This window comes from Postia placenta (assembly GCF_002117355.1).
Source record: "Postia placenta MAD-698-R-SB12 unplaced genomic scaffold POSPLAscaffold_2, whole genome shotgun sequence".
Taxonomy (NCBI): Eukaryota; Fungi; Basidiomycota; class Agaricomycetes; order Polyporales; family Adustoporiaceae; genus Rhodonia; species Rhodonia placenta.
In genome coordinates, this window is record NW_020169833.1 from 2,696,032 (window position 1) to 2,716,875 (window position 20,844).

General features: G+C 53.2%; 6 protein-coding genes across 6 annotated transcripts; 5 read left to right on the plus strand and 1 right to left on the minus strand.

The window, feature by feature from the left end:
- Positions 1–630: 630 nt before the first annotated feature.
- Positions 631–3,435, plus strand: POSPLADRAFT_1053142 (hypothetical protein; the record flags this gene model as incomplete). The annotated part of the gene is made up of 7 exons (XM_024480351.1): positions 631–1,284; positions 1,335–1,607; positions 1,670–1,910; positions 1,968–2,167; positions 2,223–2,674; positions 2,728–3,363; positions 3,420–3,435. 7 exons carry the CDS (start codon positions 631–633, stop codon positions 3,433–3,435), a joined length of 2,472 nt encoding a protein of 823 aa, XP_024343299.1.
- Positions 3,436–4,419: 984 nt separating this feature from the next.
- On the plus strand, positions 4,420–9,905 carry POSPLADRAFT_1043928 (hypothetical protein; the record flags this gene model as incomplete). The annotated part of the gene is made up of 13 exons (XM_024478415.1): positions 4,420–4,793; positions 4,927–5,123; positions 5,173–5,388; positions 5,450–5,497; positions 5,547–5,742; positions 5,782–5,909; positions 5,972–6,026; positions 6,542–6,605; positions 7,042–7,086; positions 7,591–8,677; positions 8,714–8,936; positions 9,042–9,127; positions 9,184–9,905. The coding sequence occupies 13 exons, from the start codon at positions 4,420–4,422 to the stop codon at positions 9,903–9,905; spliced, it is 3,441 nt and encodes a 1,146-aa protein (XP_024343300.1).
- An 826-nt stretch (positions 9,906–10,731) lies between these two features.
- On the minus strand, positions 10,732–11,883 carry POSPLADRAFT_1069041 (hypothetical protein; the record flags this gene model as incomplete). Its single annotated transcript, XM_024482331.1, has 3 exons — positions 10,732–11,048; positions 11,104–11,479; positions 11,541–11,883. The coding sequence occupies 3 exons, from the start codon at positions 11,881–11,883 to the stop codon at positions 10,919–10,921; spliced, it is 849 nt and encodes a 282-aa protein (XP_024343301.1). The 3' UTR covers positions 10,732–10,918.
- Positions 11,884–12,529: 646 nt separating this feature from the next.
- POSPLADRAFT_1166529 (hypothetical protein) lies at positions 12,530–14,213 on the plus strand. Its single transcript, XM_024487925.1, has 7 exons — positions 12,530–12,569; positions 12,646–12,750; positions 12,822–12,925; positions 12,983–13,210; positions 13,263–13,490; positions 13,549–13,776; positions 13,831–14,213. Exons 2-7 carry the CDS (start codon positions 12,647–12,649, stop codon positions 14,082–14,084), a joined length of 1,146 nt encoding a protein of 381 aa, XP_024343302.1. The 5' UTR covers positions 12,530–12,569; position 12,646; the 3' UTR covers positions 14,085–14,213.
- Positions 14,214–16,403: 2,190 nt separating this feature from the next.
- Positions 16,404–18,482, plus strand: POSPLADRAFT_1131385 (hypothetical protein; the record flags this gene model as incomplete). Its single annotated transcript, XM_024484073.1, has 15 exons — positions 16,404–16,477; positions 16,533–16,611; positions 16,684–16,854; positions 16,882–16,994; positions 17,134–17,164; positions 17,227–17,251; positions 17,287–17,317; positions 17,442–17,484; positions 17,538–17,641; positions 17,696–17,755; positions 17,812–17,839; positions 17,893–17,950; positions 18,016–18,040; positions 18,101–18,212; positions 18,288–18,482. 15 exons carry the CDS (start codon positions 16,404–16,406, stop codon positions 18,480–18,482), a joined length of 1,149 nt encoding a protein of 382 aa, XP_024343303.1.
- A 577-nt stretch (positions 18,483–19,059) lies between these two features.
- On the plus strand, positions 19,060–20,469 carry POSPLADRAFT_1132537 (hypothetical protein; the record flags this gene model as incomplete). Its single annotated transcript, XM_024484228.1, has 4 exons — positions 19,060–19,184; positions 19,261–20,233; positions 20,340–20,378; positions 20,419–20,469. 4 exons carry the CDS (start codon positions 19,060–19,062, stop codon positions 20,467–20,469), a joined length of 1,188 nt encoding a protein of 395 aa, XP_024343304.1.
- Between the last annotated feature and the right edge of the window lie 375 nt (positions 20,470–20,844).

Genomic DNA, 20,844 nt, shown 5'->3' on the forward strand with positions numbered 1-20,844 from the left:
GGCAAAGATTCGTATGAAGTACCGTGATTTCTTTCACAGCATATCATGACATGCTCGACGCCTTCTGACTATGCGCTGACCGCTAACGAATAGCTAGAAGGTTTGCTAATTCCTTCCTTTTTCCCGGCGAGGTCGATATAGTATATACCAGTGCCGCAGATCTACCAGCGTATCTCGACGCTGCGAGTTTATTTTCGGCTTCCGAGAACTGGACCAGGAACTGTCTGGGAAGGTAAGTTGGTTGGCATTTATCGTGGTTGGTGACATCAGAGTTGGAGCGCCACTCGATGGCCTGATGCATTGCAGCATCGGAGACTGACAGCCAGACTGCAGCTGATGTTCCACAGGTGCATCGGGGCATAACAATGGCATTTTTCTTGGGACTCCCCGAAACGCTCGCTCGTCTCCGCAGAAGTGCTCCTGAGGTGGCCATCCGTGACGCACTCTGCTGCGACAGTGGGGCCTGCCAAGCAGCATCCGACTCCCCGCCTATGACGACCTCGCTCCCGCCTTCTCGTATATATTGACCTCTATATCTGACCCGCCCCCCACTTCTCATTTCACGACTTACGACATCTTTCACGACCACCAACTCTCCACTTCGTAACTCCACATAATTATACCACCACCATGTCTCTCCCACCCGCACAGAAGGACGTCCGCGACCGCCCCGCCTTGGGCGCCGTCGCCGACCCCGTCGACCGTGACAGGAAGAATGCTGACGTCGACCGCAAGCTTCGCCTCTACGGCATCACCACTGCCATTCGCGAATCGCGTCTTCCTACCAACGACCAGATCGATGCTTTCCTTGAGTATGCTCTCAAGCATTCTCCCGTTCCCACCGACCAGCTCTCCCAGTCTGGTCAGACACTTATCCAGGACATACGTGAAATCCTCGACACCACTCGCCTCATTGCGCGCGAGAAGAACGCGGATGAGCTGCTCCAAAACTTCTTCTGGCACACGCGTAACACCGATACCTCGCGCGCGAAGAAGGACCCCAATGAAGTCATTCCTGTCGACCAAGACAAAGCGCGTGCCGACGCCAACCAAGCCACGCAACACCTCCGCACGCTCGCATCCCTCGTCCTTACCAATGCCGAGGTGCGCAAGCTGATCGGCGACTTTGGCGTCATCGGCCGCGACCTGCTTGCGCGTGGCGCAGCAAAGACCGCCGAGCTTGCGCGCCCCGACGAGGATCGCCTTCGCCAAGTCGACGAGCCTGGTCCCGACCACAAGTTCATCTCTGAGGGCGGCCGTGAGGTCGGCCTTGATCAGACACCGGTATGACCTTCTCTATCTCCGTGGTTGCTCTCATGCTGACGCAGTTATAGGTCCCTGAAGTGCGCGTGCCCGGTACCGGCCACCGTGTTGCACAGGACCCTGGGAGAGAGCTGGGCGAGGGCACCGCCGTTAAAACCGAGCAAGGTGATGTCTACCGTAGCGGCGAACTCGTAGACGAGGCGCAGCGTTGCAAGGACGAGCTCGTCGAGCGCGCTGGAAATGAGGCTCGGTCTCACGCCGAGGACGTCCAGGAGGGTCTTCAGGACGAGAATGCAGACGTCAGCACGAAGACTCGCTTCCAGAACAAAGTTAACGACCTGAAGGTCTGTATATCCATGTCACTCGCGCATATATGCGTCAAGTATTGACTTTGCTCCGCGGACAGGATCAACTCGCCGGACGTGTACCTCCCGAGCACAGGGAGAAGGCGAACGAGCACCTCGACCGCGCGAAAAACTTCCTCAAGGACGAGTACTTCCCGCAGGAGCGCCGTGACCAGCTCATCTACCGCCTCAAGAAAGTCATCATTGAGTGTCAGAACCACAAGGACTACCAAGAGAGCATCCGCTGGCTCATGGATACGGGTGCTGAGTATCTCAGTCACGGTCGCACTCTTGCTGACCATGGTGAGTTCAAATCTTGTTTTTGCAATTTAATCCATTAATAAGTGACATGGATTCCAGGCAAGGACTCGCACCAGAAGCTTACGTCGGATGACAACCTCCAATTGGCGATGTCCGAGCTGCGCACACTCCTGGAGCGCTTTGCTGATGGTGTGAGCCTTGACATCATCGGCAACGCCATGCGCCAGCTGTATGAGGATTCGCGCAATGACGAGGGCCTCCGGTATTGGTTCTCTGAGGTCAACTCCTTCGCACGCGACGTATGTCCTCATATCTTGCGTATGGTCGATGTGTGCTGACTTTGAGCATGCGCAGTCTCTCATGCAGCCTGGCTACGTTCTCGAGGATGCGTGCAACGACCGCGCGAACCAACTGCGCGATACCGGTCGCCAGTACTACGATGACAAATACAAGAATCATTTTAACAACCTGTTCAACTCGGCAGGCGACTGGTTTACCGCGTGGGGTAACGACCCGCTTAACCGGCGGTTCGGCCAGGACTGGGCGCGGCTCACGAAGGACCTGCTATTCGACTCCGAGGGCAGCCTCAAGTTCAAGCCTGAATTGTGGACGGACATCCGCAAGACGATCCTGCCGAGCCTCATTGACAACGTCGGTTATATCCCCATCCCACGCATCGAGTATACAGATGACTCGCTCGACCTTGTACTTGAAAATTTGGCGCTGTCGGGCCGCAATGTGTTCCCCAACCTCATCAGCGCGGAGGCGCACAATTACATCAAATTTAGCCCGTACAACAACATCAGGTGTGTGTTATCTTGCTCTGCTTCGGCGAGACTAGGAGCTCATCATCTTACAGTGACGAGCAGCACCACGACTTCACGCTCACTCTGGGCCAAATCCAGGCTGATTTGCGTGATGTCGCCTTCTACTACCACAAGAAGACGGGCACCCCAAAGATATCCGACTCGGGCATTGCAGACGTGCTACTAGGCGGTACGGGCCTGACAATCACCGCACGTCTCGTGACCGCGCACGACCCATCATCTGTCTTCGCCGTCAAAGACGTGCAGGTTAAAGTTGACACACTCAAATTCTCTGTACGCGACTCGAAGCACGACACGCTGTACAAGACGCTTGCCCCGCTCGCGTCAGGACTCGTGAAACGGCAGCTGCAGAAGGCGATCGGTGGTGCGGTGCAAACGGCGCTGGAGTACCTCGACGGCGAGCTGGTGGCGGTGCGCGACCAGATGCGCGAGGCGAAGGCGAGCGAGGACGGCAGCCGGACGCAGGTGCTCAAGGATCAGTTGCTCCAGAAGAAGCAGGCCGCGCAGGGCAAGACGGAGGAGACGAAGCAGAAGACGGGCCAGTTCAAAGTCGTCGCGCAGCCTGGCTCGGAGCTGATGCCCGACAAGGGACACCCCGATGGCTGGGTGAGTCGCGCGTCGGAGCGTCTTGATGCTGCGAGGACCGGGGAGGAGTGGAGAAGCGACGCGTGAGTACTTCATCATGATGTCATTTCTCTTTTTTCTAATAATGATTATCCCACAGGTACAGCATCGTCTGAACCCAGATACCTGCTTTCTTCTGCTCGACTTGGGATCACTAATTTAATATTTGTATCCTCGTGTGTATGAGACGCTTAGTCTTCGTAGTCGCGTTAGGAAATCGCCCAGTTACGTCGTGTGTTGTAGCTGTAATAATGCTTTTGAATAAATGTCGGGACCCCATTCTAATACTTCCTGTATACCGTGTTCGGCCAATTTATTTCTTCGTAACATGTCATTCCAAACGACGCACTGCGATGTGTTCTCCCGATTTGGAATGAGTACTTGGCTAGTGTTACACAAGTTGATTAAATTAGATGCGGTTTCTGTAACCCCCTTATACGCAACATCACCCGAATAGGTCCCAATCGGGTCGCGATTCTGCCCATTCTGGAAGTGGATATTGTCTTGCCTTCCTGTCCGCACTTCCAAGAGCATCGCACTGCACCAAATTCGACGGCCTCACGATCAAAACACACAAGAAAATGATGTATTGATCCCATTCCAACTAATTCCATGCTGATATTCAGCCCATCTCGGGGTTTGGGGCTCAGGGCTAGTGGATATCTGTTGTTTATATTATATTGCTATGATTATCATAATCGCGCGGGCATATACTATCAAGGGTAGCGCAGAATCTCCTGACACGTATTCTGGCCTGTGGAATCAGAACCCCTCATTTCAATGTTCAAAAAGAACTGGCAAACACAGAGGCTGCCTGTAAAAATGCCTCAGAATCATATCGGCGCTTATCTGAGGAAGCACCGCGTTGCGATGGGAGACACATTCTTGGAGAAGCACGGTGACCGTACGGCAGGAAGACGCGTCCTTGTGGTATCGCACAATAATTCTTGTCAATTCGCGCATGCATAACGACTTTCGAAACGAACGACCCTGCGGACAACAGATTCCGCCAGCACGTGATGCTACAGGACTTGCCCCACTGCGCAGCAGACTGCAGACCTCGCCGAGCTTCGCACCATCACCTCCACTGGTTGCACAGCATGACGCTCGTTCTCAACAAACTTAACCAAGACATACTCGACAGGATATTCCTGCACTTTGACGATTTCGCGACTCTGTCAGCGGCCATACGCACCTGCGAGGCGTTCTACAACGTCTTCTGCTCGCGCCCCAAGTCTATCTTGAATGCTATTGCGGCGAACATCATCAAGTATGAGCTTCCGGCCGCACGCAGGCTGGCGAGGGAGATGATGTATAGGAAGCTGTACACCGTGGAAGGCAGTGACTCGGAGGACGAGTTGGATCTGCCTAGTGAGAGGAGCTACATGCGAATGCTCATGAGCAGGCGAGAGGCCCATGAGATTTGCCATAATGCACGGGTCGTGCGGCATCTGGAGGGTCTCTTCAGTCTTAGGTAAGTTAACGTTGTTACCACTGGACACACCGAGAACATGCGTTCATGCGTTGTGAAGACACAAGGATCGCACATCGCAGTCTAGCAGGCTACTGCCTGAGGAGTCGAGGCGCTTCCATAGAGCCATGTACAGGTTCTGGCTTTATTGCCTTGTGTTCGAGATACACGATGACGAGGAGGCGTGTGACCCCGTCAACAGTATGGAGCATCTAAATGCTTACTCCACTCTTGAGTTGTTTGAGATTCATAGGGTAGCTAAATTTCTTGTGGAACTTATCGCTTGGACGGCCAGTGTAGAAGAGAATATCCCGGTGCACTCGCCCCAGCTAGGTCCGTCATCGTTGCGAATAGCTATCGGACATACTGACATAGCGAGCAGCGGATGAGGTCAGAGTACTTGTCTCGGCGGGGCCCAAGCACATTCTCAAGGACTTCAAACACTGTCGGCTGAATAGAACGATGTCGGCCATGGGCCCGAGTCATTTTTGGAGGGCATTTGACATGGTCATGGCCAAGCGCGATCTCGACAAGGTCGCATGTGAGAGTGGCTCGTCCAGAGCGATTGTTAGTGGGGTTGTTGGCGACAAGGACCGCTGTGCGTAACGCCGGTGGTTTTGAACTCTAATCCTATCAGTGCTAATCACACAGCTGCATAGGCTGTCGATGCTTAGATGTTCAAGGACTCAATCTCTGGGGAGCGGCCAGTGAGTATATGTGGATAGGCTCTTTTTTCTTCAAGTGATGAGAATACAGACTGGCGGTGGATGCGTGCCACGATCGACCTGGCGACCATCCTCCAGTCGCTTGGCGGACAGCTGTTTGGGAATTGGCACGAGACGCGGTTGATACTCGCACACCTGGACGGGCGCACGAGCGCACAGTACGCTGAGATGGTCGGGGAGATGTTTGACCTGCCTAGCGAGGGGCCCGCGCTGCAAAAGGATGGATGGTACTGCACGTCGTGCATGCGCAACATATTTCGGCACAGGTTCCGCCTGTGGTGGATTGAGTACAAGCGGAAGAGTGCGTCTGCATGTCTATTTTCTGGGTGGTTCGTATTTATCACTAACAGAACGTCCGTTTGGCAGCTGGAATTCCACTACGACCTGACTGCATGTAAGTGTAAGGTTTTTACTCTGAGCGTTAACGACAAGGCTGACCTGCCTGCTCTTTACTAGTCACGGCTATGACTGCTCGTTACAATACCGGGATGTACATGCGTTTGGTTTCAATGTGAGTGGAAAGTCGATATCCCGTGGAGCCGTTGTGATTGATTATGGCGATGCCTCCTCGAAGCATCTATGTGAACCGAGGTGCAGAAGATGATTCCTCTTGCTTCCAACAATCTAGGACTAGTTTAAGATGGAGATATTTTATGGTGTCTGGAGTATTTAAAAGTTCATGTATTTGATTCCGTTCAAACACGTATCCACTTAGATACGATTTCTTGCGCTACTTGTACTAGTCCTGACAATAATGTCTTACTATGAAAATCTGGGTACGGCTGGGTGTAGCAGAATCGTCAATTATGTGGTAGGAGAATGCAGTCGCCGCTAATAGCCCTATCCTCTTATTAAGAAATGCTGAGAGGAATCATGGGTATGTCATGAGTCTAGCCTCGAATTCATAGAAACGCAATCTGAGATCTGTGCCTACGGGCGCTTGTGTAAAGTATCATCGCTGCACAGCATAAGTTATATCACGGTCATATGGACTGTGGACAGCCTGTTGCAACATGACACGTACAGGGATTTCCCAGACGCAATTTGCCGGTCGGCGATAATCTCTTTCGGTCAGTGGGAGTTAAAGAATGTTAGTTCATCCATCCGTCCGAAAAGAAAGTAATCCGGATTTCACATAGTGAAGAACAATATTCCTGCCGGACGATATTTGGGTCGTGTCCGCTCTCCGGACAATTGCAAGGAGTCTGCCTGGTCCTTCCTGGGGTGTGTGAGACGGGCGCCTCTAACTTGTGTGTGACTGTTTGCACAATGCGCGTCTTTATCCCTATCTAATGTGCTTTGATCATCACCATTTCTGTATCCCTGGATTTTACCGCATGATCCTCGATGTCGACTTTACATGATCTCACCAACCCTGGAAAGCTTGGATCCTGCTACCGTTACCGATGCTTAAGAATTTATATATCACCGTCAACGATCTCTCCGAGTCTTGCAGATACACGTCCGCAATATTTCAAGGACATGAGTGAAGTGAAGCCTGAGGGATTCATTTCACCTTTAAACAGGACTTCTTCAGGGTGAAGCTCCACGGGGCTCCGTGGTTGAGCATCGTAAGATTCAAACTTTGTCACTGGTAGCGTCACGATGTGAGCCCGCGTCACAGTCCACCGTCAGCGCAACGCCACATTCTCACTGGTTCTCGGATGGCCTCAATCAGGTGTTGATATCTTTGTTACATAGCCTCCTGGCTTGTATCCAGGCTCCACACACATTGTCCTAAATGTGGATGCCACGCGTGTTCGCCACAATCGTTTTGTGGCTATTTCGATCTGACAAAGAGGCCGCATCACCTCCTGAGTGGCTCGACGCGGGCTGTATTTATGAAGTCCTGTATAAAGTGGTCTACCTTTCCTTCAGCTTAAATTGCTTATTTTCTTGAGAGCAGACTGCCATAGAACCTCCACAACCTTCAGATATTGGTACCTAACACTGCACATCACTTGAATGCTTACATACACAATGTCCCTGAAACCTTCAGCCGCAAGTTTAGCGTCACCTGACAGCACACCAGAATGTGAGTCAATGACGAGCATTTGTCATAATCTTGTCTCAAGTTTCTCAACTACGGCATACAAGGGAACGTGGGTGGCGTCTATGTAACACCATCCTTCTGGTCAAGCACCGTGTGCAACGAAAAGCAGAACTTGGATCAAGACCACTGCAAATTCATCCAAACGCACTTCAATAATAAGATCATCCGTGGATACCCCGTCGCAGAATTCGCCGAGGCGGTATGGGGCTACAACTGCGAATCAATTCCGCCGCCAGTCGGCTCTGCATGCTATATCATCCCTCACGACCTGGCCAATTCGTACTGTACCTCTAGTGAACGCGAAGCATTCACCCACCTTGCTTCAATCATGCAAACCCTCATCGAGCAAATACTCCCCGGAGGAGGCACGTTGGAGGGCCGACCACGCGCTTATGTGCGAAACGCACGCCACATTCGTGATAATAAGATGGTTGCCAGTCATGCCGTCCGCCCAGACGTCGCATGGTCGACTCGTGAAAGGCCTGAGAGTGACTGTTGGCGATCATCTTGGCGATCCTGCCTGGCGTTCGGGGAAATACGTAGAGGACAACTAAATCCGCTTGCACTCTCTCAAGACATAGAGATCAGGTCTGGTCAATCTAGACAACCAATGAAGACTGGTAGCTCTTTGTCGGGTTGCGATAATTCTCCCTCTGCTCGCGGTTTCAGCTCGGAGTCCACGAAGAGAAAGCGATTCTCGAATGACATGAACAATTTGGGCCCAAAGCGACATTGTTTCCTCCACAGCGAACATCTTTCTGGCATCTCCCAGTCGCGCCTGGACACGACACCTCTGCATCGTGATGAAGAGCTTGCAGCTCGATATGTTATGGAGATGATGAATCGTACCCTACGGTCGTTCGCGTCCGGCTTCTCAGTCAATGGCACGCAAATGACGCTGTGGTACGCGGACCGCGTGGGAGTGGTGCTCTCTGCACCATTTGACTTGTTTCAGCAACCCGAATTACTTGTTCTCGTGTTGGCCGCCCTCGGCTCAGCGGACCTCACCAAATTGGGCTTCAACCCATTTTTCGAATTCCCGGACCCAGCGTTTAGGCCGTACGGCGAGCGCATGGTGTTGCCAGCAGATCTTGTGCACGATGCAGAAGGTGCGCTGATAGGCAAGGATCTGACTTTCCTGATAGATTATAGTCGGAACGCCGGTGGGATGAGACTCAACGACTCCACAATAGGGCAAAGCACGAGTATCTACGCTATCAAAGCTGCTGGAAAGGCTAGAGTGCTGTTTGGTGCCGGCGATCTGGCAGTAAAGGTATCCTGGCCCCCTTCGAGTGAAAAGGTGTCGGAACATGCGAAGCTCGCCGTAGTGCGTCGCCGTATGCGCGAGAAGGCGCCGCGCTATCTGCGGTACGTCACGGATCTCAAGTGTTGGGTGTCTCAAAGCATCACAGAGCATCAACTTCCTCGAGCATTCATGAAAAGGCTACCGCATTCACGGGAACGTGTATTCAGCCTTCTGGTGCTCAAGGCGTATATGCAGTTGCAGTTCATCAGCAGCATCGAGGAGTTCAAGACTGTGTACATCGATGTTGTTCGTGGTGAGTTCTTTCAAGCGTCCGTGCGTCTACAAGCTTGCTGAAGCCATCGGTTTAAGCCCACTACTGGGTATTTGAGAAGGCTCAGGTCCTCCACGGCGACATCAGTGAAGGCAACGTCATGTTTTACAGGGAGGCAGGCCGGACCTCCGGTGTTCTGGTTGACTGGGATCGAGCGACTTATAGGAATACCCATGACGAAGCCCATGATGATTTGGAAGATGTAGACCTCGACATAGAGTCCCGGCCCACCAAGATAAGACGAGTCGATGTACCGTTGATATGGGGAACACCAATTTTCATGGCAATTGCACTGCAACGTCCTAGCGGCCGGCCACTCCCTCGCTATCATCACGATTTAGAGGCGTTCTTCTGGCTGCTCGTTTGGTTCTGTACCTCGTTCCAACCCGGGGAGACCGCATTTCACTCGGCTAGCTGGTGCAACAGCAGCAGAGACGAGGAACTTGGGCTGAACAAGAAAACGATGCTGGAAGACGATGCGTACTGGGCGTCAGAGACTGCCGCCGCTGATGAGCCTTACGGAAAGCTCCTCAAAGAATGGGCACTACCGCTCCGCGAACCGTTTGCCCTGGCCACGAACCTATCAGACAAAATCTACACGTTGCGTGGATGCATCGACGATGCACAAAGTTGTGGCCGATGGCTTGCGGCCAGAAACCTAGCTAAAGACTTGAAATCCAGAATCGAGGAACGCAAGGACGCGATATCGTACGAAAAGTTCTTGGCCATCTTAGGTGCACCGACGGATATTGCTGCGTAATTCCGTATATTCAGTGCATACATCACATACTTCCCAAGTCGTCGCAAGCTCTGTCACCGTTTTACTTCGAAATGTTTTCTGCGCTGTTATAATTTTCCGTTATCCCGCATATTTTATATATACCACGCACGCACATCTCAGCACACTGACGGTTCACGAACCTATGCTAAAATTTCGAAATTGAGTTTCAGCGCTGAAAGCAGTTTCTGGCCTCCGTCCTCTATCGGGCGGACGAGATCGTTCTTAACCGCAAAGAACTACTTCGGTAAGGTCTCGAACGACATGGCGATCCGGGCGAGCACTGCCGTGCAATAGGTCGCCCGGAGCGGCATTGCGATATTGAACACGAATGCTGACGTACGCAGCTGGCCATCCGCCCCATGGTGCGTGATGAACACAGTTAAATTCAGAGTGCGTTCGTTCGTGCCACCGTATTCAACCTGTAGAGTTGTTGAGATTTTAGTCTCGCGATGTCTACTGACGTCCCTCCCGTCGATATGTTATGTATGCCATATGACCGCGAATGAACTGAAGGGGACTTACACGCATGTATTACGGCACAGGGCGACGCCCTCCAGCGGATATGTGATTGAAAAATCTGAAGGTAAGAGAAGGCTACTATGCTGTACACTTCCTTCTAGTTCGCAAATTGCTATCTCCTTCCGCATGCATGCCCTGCTAACTTTCCAATGGCGAATATGTATCAGTTCAATGACCACGGTTGAAATGTCTGGGAGAAGCTACGGCACAGGGCAAGAACAATATAATTGTTGATACGAACCTACCCGTGATCTTCCTTCTCAACGATAACCATACGGAACATGTTCGGGGCTGAAGCGCTTCCCATGATTTACCATGATAACAGATTCGGGAATGACTGTGTGTGCGTGGAGCCCTGGTGACAATCAACACAGGTCAAGTAACACATTGACGATCATGCATGGTATACAATGCGTAATAGCAAATAGCAGAAAAATCCACTTACAAAGCTCAAAGGACAGTGCCCTACCAGCTCAATCATAGAACACGAGAAGGCGCAACTCAATCGACTCTCGGTAAGGAGTGCCCTCGGGCGTGGTCGGGTCTTGGAACGCCGTATGGGGGGTCAACAGAGCCGTGCCATCGTCCGTCTTCGAGTCGAAGCTGCCAAGCCGTCAATCATACGGCCTACGAATTTCAAATCCTTTACACCACTTACCACTTAATCAACACGAACTCATCCGGCTCTATGCCGCGGAGGTACTTCCACTTGTGGTTCGGATTGAAACGCACGCTCATCGTCTCACCATCACGGTCCGGGTACACGAGCGTTGTCGGCACGAGGTCCCCCTTCGGATCGACCGAACGGAAGTCGCACAACGCAAGCGGCCAGTCGTACGCAGCGTGCGAGATCGGCCGCCACAGGTTGATGATTTGGAAGCGGCGACGCAGCAGGTCGGGTGCGTCTGTGGGTGGGAGGTGCCGGTGCACCCGCGCAATGGCAGACGCGGTCGTCTGGTCGACGTGCACCTGCGGGACGGGCTGACGCTTCTGCGGCGAGTCCTCAATCTCGCCGGGACGGCGGCGACGGATGGCTGAGCGTGAGGTCAGTCAATCTCGCCTTTGGACTATGAGTGCGACGAGACGGGGACATACTGTGATCAAAGATGACGGCGCGGCTTGCGCCCGTGATCTCCTTCACAAACTCGATGCTCTCCGGGTAGTACTCTGCTTCGACCGCCTTGTCGTCGGTGAAGGCCTTGTGCGTGGCAGGGCGCCGGAAGAACTGGAAGCCGGCAGTATCGAGTGTCACGGAGTCCTCCTTGCCGCGGATGTTCTCGATATCGACGGTGTACGACTCGGAAGTCCAGTTGCGCTTCCAGGTGCCGGTGACGGGGTCCGCATTGATGTGCGAGTACGGCTTGGAGCCATCCGTGGGGGCCGAGAAGTAGATAAGTTCGGCTTGCACCGTGTTAGGAGCAGCGTCGGACGCGGACATGGTCGGCGTATTTGTCGCGAGTATGGGCTGTAGGCTATGCGACTGTCGGTGATGGTGGTGTACCACGGATGTGCGTCATGACTTATATACCCTGGCAGCTACTGCGGGAACTTCGGGATGGCGTGCTTTGGAGAGAGTCGACGCTGACAAAGATTGGCGGGTCTCTGTGAGGATCCCCTTTGGACGCCGCTCACTAAGTCAGCAATATTGCTGACCGATACACCAGCAAAACCGCCTGGGAGAGAACCGGAGGTCGGTGAGGTGCTATTTTGTACTGACCGGAACGATCTCGTCGCCCGAGATCACGGAGATGCCAACTTGTCGGGAGACCCTCGCAGATAGCACAAGCACGAGTCCTGGTTTCCGAGAGGACCCGAAAGAGTATCTTGGGTGTTGAGTCCAGATGAACTCGAGAGGAAATTCACAGAGGATTCTCCAATTGCTCAATTCTATCTCTCGAACGAGATACAACATCTCGGGGCCTTTGGAGAGAACAGCTGGAATGTGGCAAGTGAGACGGTGGAAACTCGAAGCTCGAAGTGGCGGAGGCATCAGTGTCCGTGGGCGCTACTCCACCGGCATTCCCCGTCCCCGCTTGATAAGGCGACTTGTCGCCCCACACCCTTCTCTCCTCAACCACCACCATCCTTCCGTAGTTTCTCATTGTTACACCCTTCTCTATCAACGTAAGTTAACGTTTTATGTCGACTCAACGAATTGAAATAATATTGGAACATACTGACGTCGTTGTTTGGTACACAGCATGCAGATCTTCGTGAAGACCCTCACCGGCAAGACAATCACGCTTGAGGTGGAGTCCTCGGACACGATCGACAATGTGAAGGCAAAGATTCAGGACAAGGAGGGGTGAGAACAGTCCACATCGTTGCTGGCGGTGCCAGTCATTCGAACTAAGCACTGACGCCTTTATCGCACAGAATCCCGCCCGATCAGCAGCGCCTCATCTTCGCTGGAAAGCAGCTTGAGGACGGACGGACGCTCTCGGACTACAACATTCAGAAGGAGAGCACTCTTCACCTCGGTAAACACAATCTGCTGGCTATATGCGGTTGTGGCTTGGTCACTGATACTTCTGTAGTCCTGCGTCTGCGTGGCGGTATGCAAATCTTTGTCAAGACTCTCACGGGCAAGACTATTACGTTGGAAGTGGAGTCCTCGGACACCATCGACAATGTGAAGGCCAAGATCCAGGACAAAGAGGGCATCCCGCCAGACCAGCAGCGCCTCATCTTCGCTGGCAAGCAATTGGAGGATGGCCGCACTCTTTCCGACTATAACATCCAGAAGGAGAGCACGTTGCATCTTGGTTCGTTCTATATTTATCCCGTCACGTTGCACACATTGATCCATACGTCTAGTCCTGCGTCTCCGTGGTGGGATGCAGATCTTCGTCAAGACCCTTACGGGTAAGACCATCACGTTGGAGGTCGAGTCTTCGGACACCATCGACAACGTGAAGGCGAAGATCCAAGACAAGGAGGGTATCCCGCCAGACCAGCAGCGTCTTATCTTCGCGGGCAAGCAGCTCGAGGACGGCCGCACGCTTTCGGATTATAACATTCAGAAGGAGAGCACCCTTCACTTGGGTATGTTTCTCTGTCCGTCCTAACAGTATTCACTTCCTAATCAAAGTATGATGTTCAGTGCTCCGTCTTCGTGGTGGTATGCAAATCTTCGTTAAGACGTTGACTGGGAAGACGATCACTCTTGAGGTTGAGTCGTCTGACACTATCGACAATGTCAAGGCGAAGATTCAGGACAAGGAGGGCATCCCTCCTGACCAGCAACGTCTCATCTTCGCTGGGAAGCAGCTCGAGGATGGTCGTACACTATCCGACTACAACATTCAGAAGGAAAGCACTCTGCATCTTGGTACGTAGTATTGTTATTCGCTAGCTTTGCTTTCCTGCTGACAGATTGTGTCAGTTTTGCGTCTTCGTGGTGGTATGCAGATTTTCGTTAAGACGTTGACGGGTAAGACCATCACCCTCGAAGTTGAGTCGTCGGATACGATCGACAACGTCAAGGCGAAAATCCAGGACAAGGAAGGCATTCCTCCCGACCAGCAGCGCCTGATCTTCGCAGGCAAGCAGTTGGAGGACGGGCGCACTCTTTCTGATTACAACATTCAGAAGGAGAGTACTCTTCACCTTGTTCTCCGTCTGCGTGGTGGTCTCTGAGTCGCTGGATGTTTGTGTTGTTGCCGCTAGCTCGTTGGTCGCGTTGGTGTTCGCCAGATGTCTGCATGATCGTGTACAATCATTGTAATATCGCAATTTCGGAAATGCCACGTCATGGTCGTGTATGTTATGTCTTGTGTGATAACCATAAGTTGATCACTACGTGTAACAAATGTTCAAGTTGTTCGCCGGCTCGTTGTAGCGAAGGACACTAGTGCAAAATACTAGCCGGGTCGAAGCAGCCTTCCGCATGCGATAATCAGGCTTTCAGGTACCGAGCTAGCGGTACCTATTCAGTTGCTAAATTATTGACCATGTACACGGGACCACCCCAAGTTGTGCAAGGTGGAACAGGGTGGAACACAAGAAATTGGTGTTTGGGCCTTGGAAAATACGGGCCGCAATCCGGTCATAACTCGCCAGGGTATGGATAGTTATTGACGTCTCAAGCGGGAACTAATGCGACGTGGTATAATACTAAGACATCAACGACGGTCGTCGTGCAGCTATTTATATTTTCCAACACTCGAAGTACACAAGAATAGCGGGAGTACTTGCCATTCCGCCTTAATGATTTATCTTTTTGTACAAAATAATAAATTAAGGCTGAAGGAAGAGTGAATTTACCTAATAATGATTGAATAGAAATTGAAAACAATTGATTGTGTAATCTCACTGGTCACTGTTTCTTTCAATCTGGAAGTCCTTTGGTTCCTGTTCGATCCTTTCCCTGGTAAGGTCAGTAGGTATGATTTACCTTTGTTTATAATTCATTAATTCAAGCTTTTGAACAAAGAAATCAATTCTTCAATGCCGTGGCGCAGGGATTCGAGCCGACCGACGCGTCTCGAATCGGATAGGCGCCGTCCAGCGCGCCTCTCCAACTTGCCGCGTCGGAGCCAGTCGATGCGCTGTCGTGCATGATTTATTCACTCTGGATCAACCTCGGTTTGGAATGGGCTACGCCCGCCGCTCGGCTTCGGTCATCATGCTGCTAGCCAGGGCCCGTGAATCGTTCCCAGTGCACGGGTTTACGGCCGGCTGACTAGGCTGCGTCGCGATTGGGCCGCTGCGAGCGGATCCTCGTCAATGTTGTTCCAGTCGTCAATTAACATCTAGGCTCCCCATGCCAGTCGAAGCAACTACGAACGACGGCGACTGTTTTCACGGCCTTTACGTCGCCTGGTAGCAGAAGTCGTTAGTACTTATGTGAGCGACGGGCATCCAACTTCTTCTGTGGGTAGGGCGACTGCAGACTTACCTACAAGGAGGCGACGACTTTCTAAAATTGGACTGTCGTTCAGTCTTCGATCAATCGCCTCAGTCGTTCCCATGACTGTGGCCTGTGCAGTGCTTATGTTTGGCTGGTGAGGGCCGGCACCGTTGACGACGGTGGATGTACGCCGCAGCGGGGTAAGCGACTCGAGCTTCTGGGCCCATGGAACGCACAGGGAACCATAGTTAATTTTCCGTTAGCCTTTCCCGACGCCGACGGTGTCTGGCACGCGTATCATACCATAGCAACGACGTTGTTACATCCTGCATGATCATGGAAGAACAGTGCATACTAGCGAATCCTCAGGTCGTACTCGCGCTCCTCGTCATCGACTGGGCCATGGCGCATTCATCTCTCCAGATCCTTGCGTCATGCTCGACTTCATCGCCGCACATGCTCGCATTCAGCTAGACAATCTGAATGCGGGGCATAGGCTGGGGCCCCATCCGCTTACATCGGGCCCGCACCGCATGATCAGGTTTCAGACCTAGAACAGGGCGTTGTATGTGTGTGTGGACGACGTCGCGGTGAACCAGGCATGCTGTCAGTGGTCAGCCTTTAACCGTCCGGAACCAATCAGGGCAAGCGAATGCCACCATCAGTCGCAGCGCACTACCCAAAGGCAAGCGCCCCATCCGGTGAGTCGTGTTGTACGCCGCAAATTAAAACAGGTACGAGGCCGCGGGCAGTGTAAAGTAGCGTAAGTCACCCGCTCACCTTGCGAGGCGTAAGTCTGAAATTGCGAATCGAAGACAGCAGCCTGGAACTTGGAACTGACATATTTAAAGGGGTCGGCAACGAAGGAAGTTCTGATCGCGCCGCTTCTAGGGTAACCCGATCAGGATTAGCTGCGATGGCTCACCGATCGAGATTCTGTTCGTACTGGATCTGGCGCGGCGGCCCTTGAGAGGGCGGCACGTCAACCATTAAATATTCCGCGCAAGTGGGACCGCCTGGGCTCACTCTCTTGCCCTGCGCACGTCCCCTCCACGCTTCACGTTCTCTAAGTTGCATGTAGGCTTGTGAAGGCGACCGACAACAAGATGGTGGCCGTAATCAGATCCAACCTGTATACGAGCCTGGGTGCCCTCACCCTTGGCGGGTTGACATCTACCGCGTGAGTCCTCTTGTGAGACCTTCGCGTGCGAGGGGCATTGACGTATTCTACGCAGCCTGTCGGGCGTTGTCGGCATGCAAGTCATCCTGTACTTTCGGCTTTACGAGAATGATGCGCCCATCCTGAAAGCGGTAGTACGTTCCTTCTATTATTCTGAGAGCTATGCTAGGTTCTCATGTGCCGCACAGGTAGGATTGATCTTGTAGGTACAGTCAGAATTGCACCGCAATTTACTCCTGAACGACTGCAGTTTCCTGGACATCCTCCACACATGCTTTGTCTGGGCGGCAGATTGGATGTACCTGGTATCGTCGTTTGGAGACATGAATATCACGGATCATGTGTTCTGGTGTGTTTCTCTACTCTCGCACATAAACGTGCGCTGTGTTCATAATTAATCTTAGGAGCGCGGGGGTGCGTCCTATGTCTGGGAAGTACTCAAAGAGCGTCGACTGATTGCGCTGCGCATCCAGCTCACCATCGCGTTGACTGCGATAACAACCTTCGTTGTACATCTGTAAGCTTATGTGCCGTAGACGCCTGCAATCTGGTTGATTAGAATATCCCAAAGTTTCTTTTCGTACCGGTTACTAAGGCGTACGTTGAGTTAACGTAAACACTTCCGTGTTCTCGTTCTGATCTTCCTGCGTAGTCAGCAAGGGCAATTATTTCGTAACCGCGCCGATTGTGAGTTCTCCGCAGCTAACGGTGTCATTCGATCGCTCATCTGATGCGCTTTGGAAATCTAGGTCATCATGGCTACTACTCGTGTTGGTGTGTGCAGACTTCTCAAGATGACCGGGGTGTAGCTGCTGACTTCTGTTCTAGTTTCGGCGATTGGTGAGCTTCTAAATGTCTGTGATACACATTGCTTCTAAACGTCTCTGCGCTCAAGCAACATCTGCCGAGTTGTACGTATTTTGCGTAACGGTTCCTCGAAGATGCGACTAATGTTTTCTGCTAGGATCCGGCTTGGGAGTTATTTTGAATTCTACACCCATTACCGTGTATGTCCGTCTTTCTCACCGGTAGAGGCACATATTGACGACGCACCGTGCAGTGGCTCTTCACGCTTGGTCTGGTTCTGTCTACCGTTGTCGACATCATCATCACGTCCAGTCTCTGTCTCTATCTCCGCAAGAGTCGCCATGGGGGAACGGGGAGGTACGTGACAGCTGTGTAGTTGTGTTTGGGTCGAGCTCAAGGTTGCGGCGACAGACTCGACCACATCCTCAACTCAGTGACGCTTTACACGATTGAGAATGGCATGATGACCTGGTGCGCGCAGTCGTACAATAGACTTTATGGAACGATGTCTGATCATCATACCCCAGTATCGGCACCGTTTTGTCTCTCGTTTTCGTACGTACTTATCCTCTGCTTCATTGCTATATGGTACTCACTACCGGTATCAGTGGATTGTCAAACCACACGCGCTCATCTACCTCGCCCTGCACTTCGCCATCGGCAAATGTATGTCTATTCATAGATCCTGCTCGATGGCTAACCCATCCGCTGACAATCCCCTACTCGCCCAGTGTACGCCAACTCGTTCCTCGCTTCGTGAGTCCCTGCCATCACACGCCCTTCCGTGACCAGACTCACCCACCTACGTCATATCAGTATGAATGCGCGCAAGCTGCTGCGCGTGCAAAATGCGTCGAGCTCGGGCTCGGGGCACCGCCTCCCCGTCATCTTCACGCACGGGCTCTCCGCCCGCGATCGGCGCTCGTCGGTGAGTCATCCTCCCCTCTCGCCGCATCCTCCTCACACGCACGCGGGCCGTCTCTAACAGCACATCCTCACACAGCCGGACGAGGTCGACCTCACGGGCACCAAGGTGCGTGCCCTGGCCGCCACGCCCGGATCGAGCGCTACTGACGACGAGCTCCTGGGTGGGATGCAGCTGCAAATCACGGTGGACAAGACGGTCGACTACACGGCGGACGACGCGATCCCTGCCTCGCCCTCGCGCCTGCCCCCGCACGACGCTAAGGGGCACTGACTCTGAGAGCGCGCCGGGCGTAGAGTATGCATGTAGCTGTAGCTACGGCGGCCAGCGCAGTGCTTCGCAATGGAATTCAAGGACAAAGTCGCTTGTAGTGTTCGGAACCTTTATGCCCATGAACATTATGCCTATGGAATTTGAAGCTTTACAGTACGAAAGCGCCAGCGCGTGGATGACGCGTGTCTCAAAGGCTGAAACTCAAAAGCTATCACAACGTGCGGATGAGACGCTCCGGTGAGGAGTGAGTGCACAGTGGTGCGTCCTGCTCGTGTCCTTCATATCGAGCAATCATGACCACGGAGTATATAAGGCATGCGAGGTCTACCATTCTGGTGGGTAAGATATGTCATTTTGGGAGCAGGAGACGCTGCGAATTGTATATCAGATGAATGATATGCATTGTCGTTTCTCATCGGCCTACGGCGGCTATTCATAAGGCGTACCATAGAGAACTAAGGTCGAATGAATTGCTTTCGGACCTATGCCTTCGGGCAGCGTTCGTTAGCTAGTGCCCAGGTCAGAATCGACCAAGGCAGGGCGGAGCTACATGATGATAACGCGGTGTGAGTGTAGCATGGCTCAAGCACTGCGCAAGAAGGCGTCCGTATCTGGCACGAGGGGGCAAGGAGGCGACAACGCAGACAAGATCGCAGAGCGCACACCCCTATCGTGCATTCTAATTGGCTCCGAAGCTCTGGAGTACATTAGGAGGTGTCCTTCGAGCGGAAGTTAATCCACCCGTCCAGCTCGTACCTGCTGTAGTCAACCTGACAAGTCGTGGTGATCTCCCTGAGACCGTTGCTGCAATGAGGCGAGCCACAGCCATCCCTGAGCCCGTATATGAGTTCTCGCAATGCTATTCAACCCATCAGCTCTGGGGCGAATTCTACATCCCTTTGCCGCGGAGACCTCCACCAGCATCATTCGCATTCGCTCCGCCCAACCCTATATTTCGCCGATCACGCACGATGGGCTCCCAAGACCACGCCAGTGCACGCCGAGGCCGTCAGCCGTGGGAGCAGATGGCGCAGACGTACGCGTGGGTACTCGAGCAGGACTTCGCCGACATGGCGCTCAAGAACGAAGAGACGGTGCAGTGGATCCGGAAGCAGCAGGAGCGCGACCTACGCCGGGAGCAGATGTCGCGCACGGCCCGTGCTGCGTGCGGGGCGCGCGAGCTCATGGAGTTCGTTGACGGCTTCGTTGTCGAGGTCGACGGGTGCCGCCGGATCGAGGAGACGTGGCGCGCAGCAATGCAGTGGCACGCGGAGGCGGAAAAGATGGTGCAGGACGAGGTCCGGCGGCTGCAGGAGGCGCGCGCGGAGGCGGAGCGCTGCAGGCTGGCGTATCAGCGCCGCAACGCGGAGGACGAGGCTCGGGAGGCGCGGCGCAGAGAGAGGGAGCGCGAGCGTGCGCGGATAGCCCGGGGGGAGGTGGAAAAGAAGGCGTGGCAGGCGTACGAGAAACGATGGGCAGCGATCGCGACGAGCACAGGCCCGTCGGCGCAAGAACAGCTTACCTTTGAATCCATACCCTGGCCGATGGTGTCGCAGCCGCATAAGGTGGAGGATATCACTCCGGCACGGATGGCGATGTTCCTCTTGTCCCCTATGCATTCGGAGGGGCAGTCGAAGAAGGAGAGGGTGCGGGCTGCGTTGCGGCGGTGGCACCCCGACCGCTTCGGGAGGACACTTGGCAGAGTCAACGATCAAGACAGGGTTGCTGTTGAACGGGGTGCCGGCATCATCGTGCGCTGTCTCAACAGCCTGTTGGAAGCAACAACCTAGCATTTTATCAGGTGAGAGCGATCTTGGAATCGCCGAGCTTCTCATCTGAATTCATATGCCTCTGTAGATCTGCCAGGAATGGCCTTACAATACTCGCCTCGGGCACGTGAGCCGCACACTCACCCACACGCTGCATATGCCAGCAGGAAGGCATTAACAGTGTTCTGTCAGGGACAGAGCCAAATGTACAGTACTAGGAGAACCTATCTTCATGCGCCCTGGAATTGCACGGGGAAAGGTCCTGATGATGTAGCAACTGGTCCTGCAGGACTAGATTGCTACTGGGGCTGTCGATAAGGGTAGACAGCTGGTATTAATATTATACTTATCTGCCGTCCTATACCAGCAGCGGATCGGAGAACGTTCACTGTGAATATCGGGTGAGTCGGCTGCACGTTAGACAAGGTTTGACATGATGGGCTCTCCGTCATATCGTCGCCCAGTAGCAGACAAACTATGGAGACTGCCTTCGCCTTCCCAGCCAGAAGGCCATCTCAGCTCACCAAGTTCGGGTTCAACGTTCATGGCTGGACCTCACCGAGCGCCTCTGTTTCGGTCCCCGCCTCCATGGG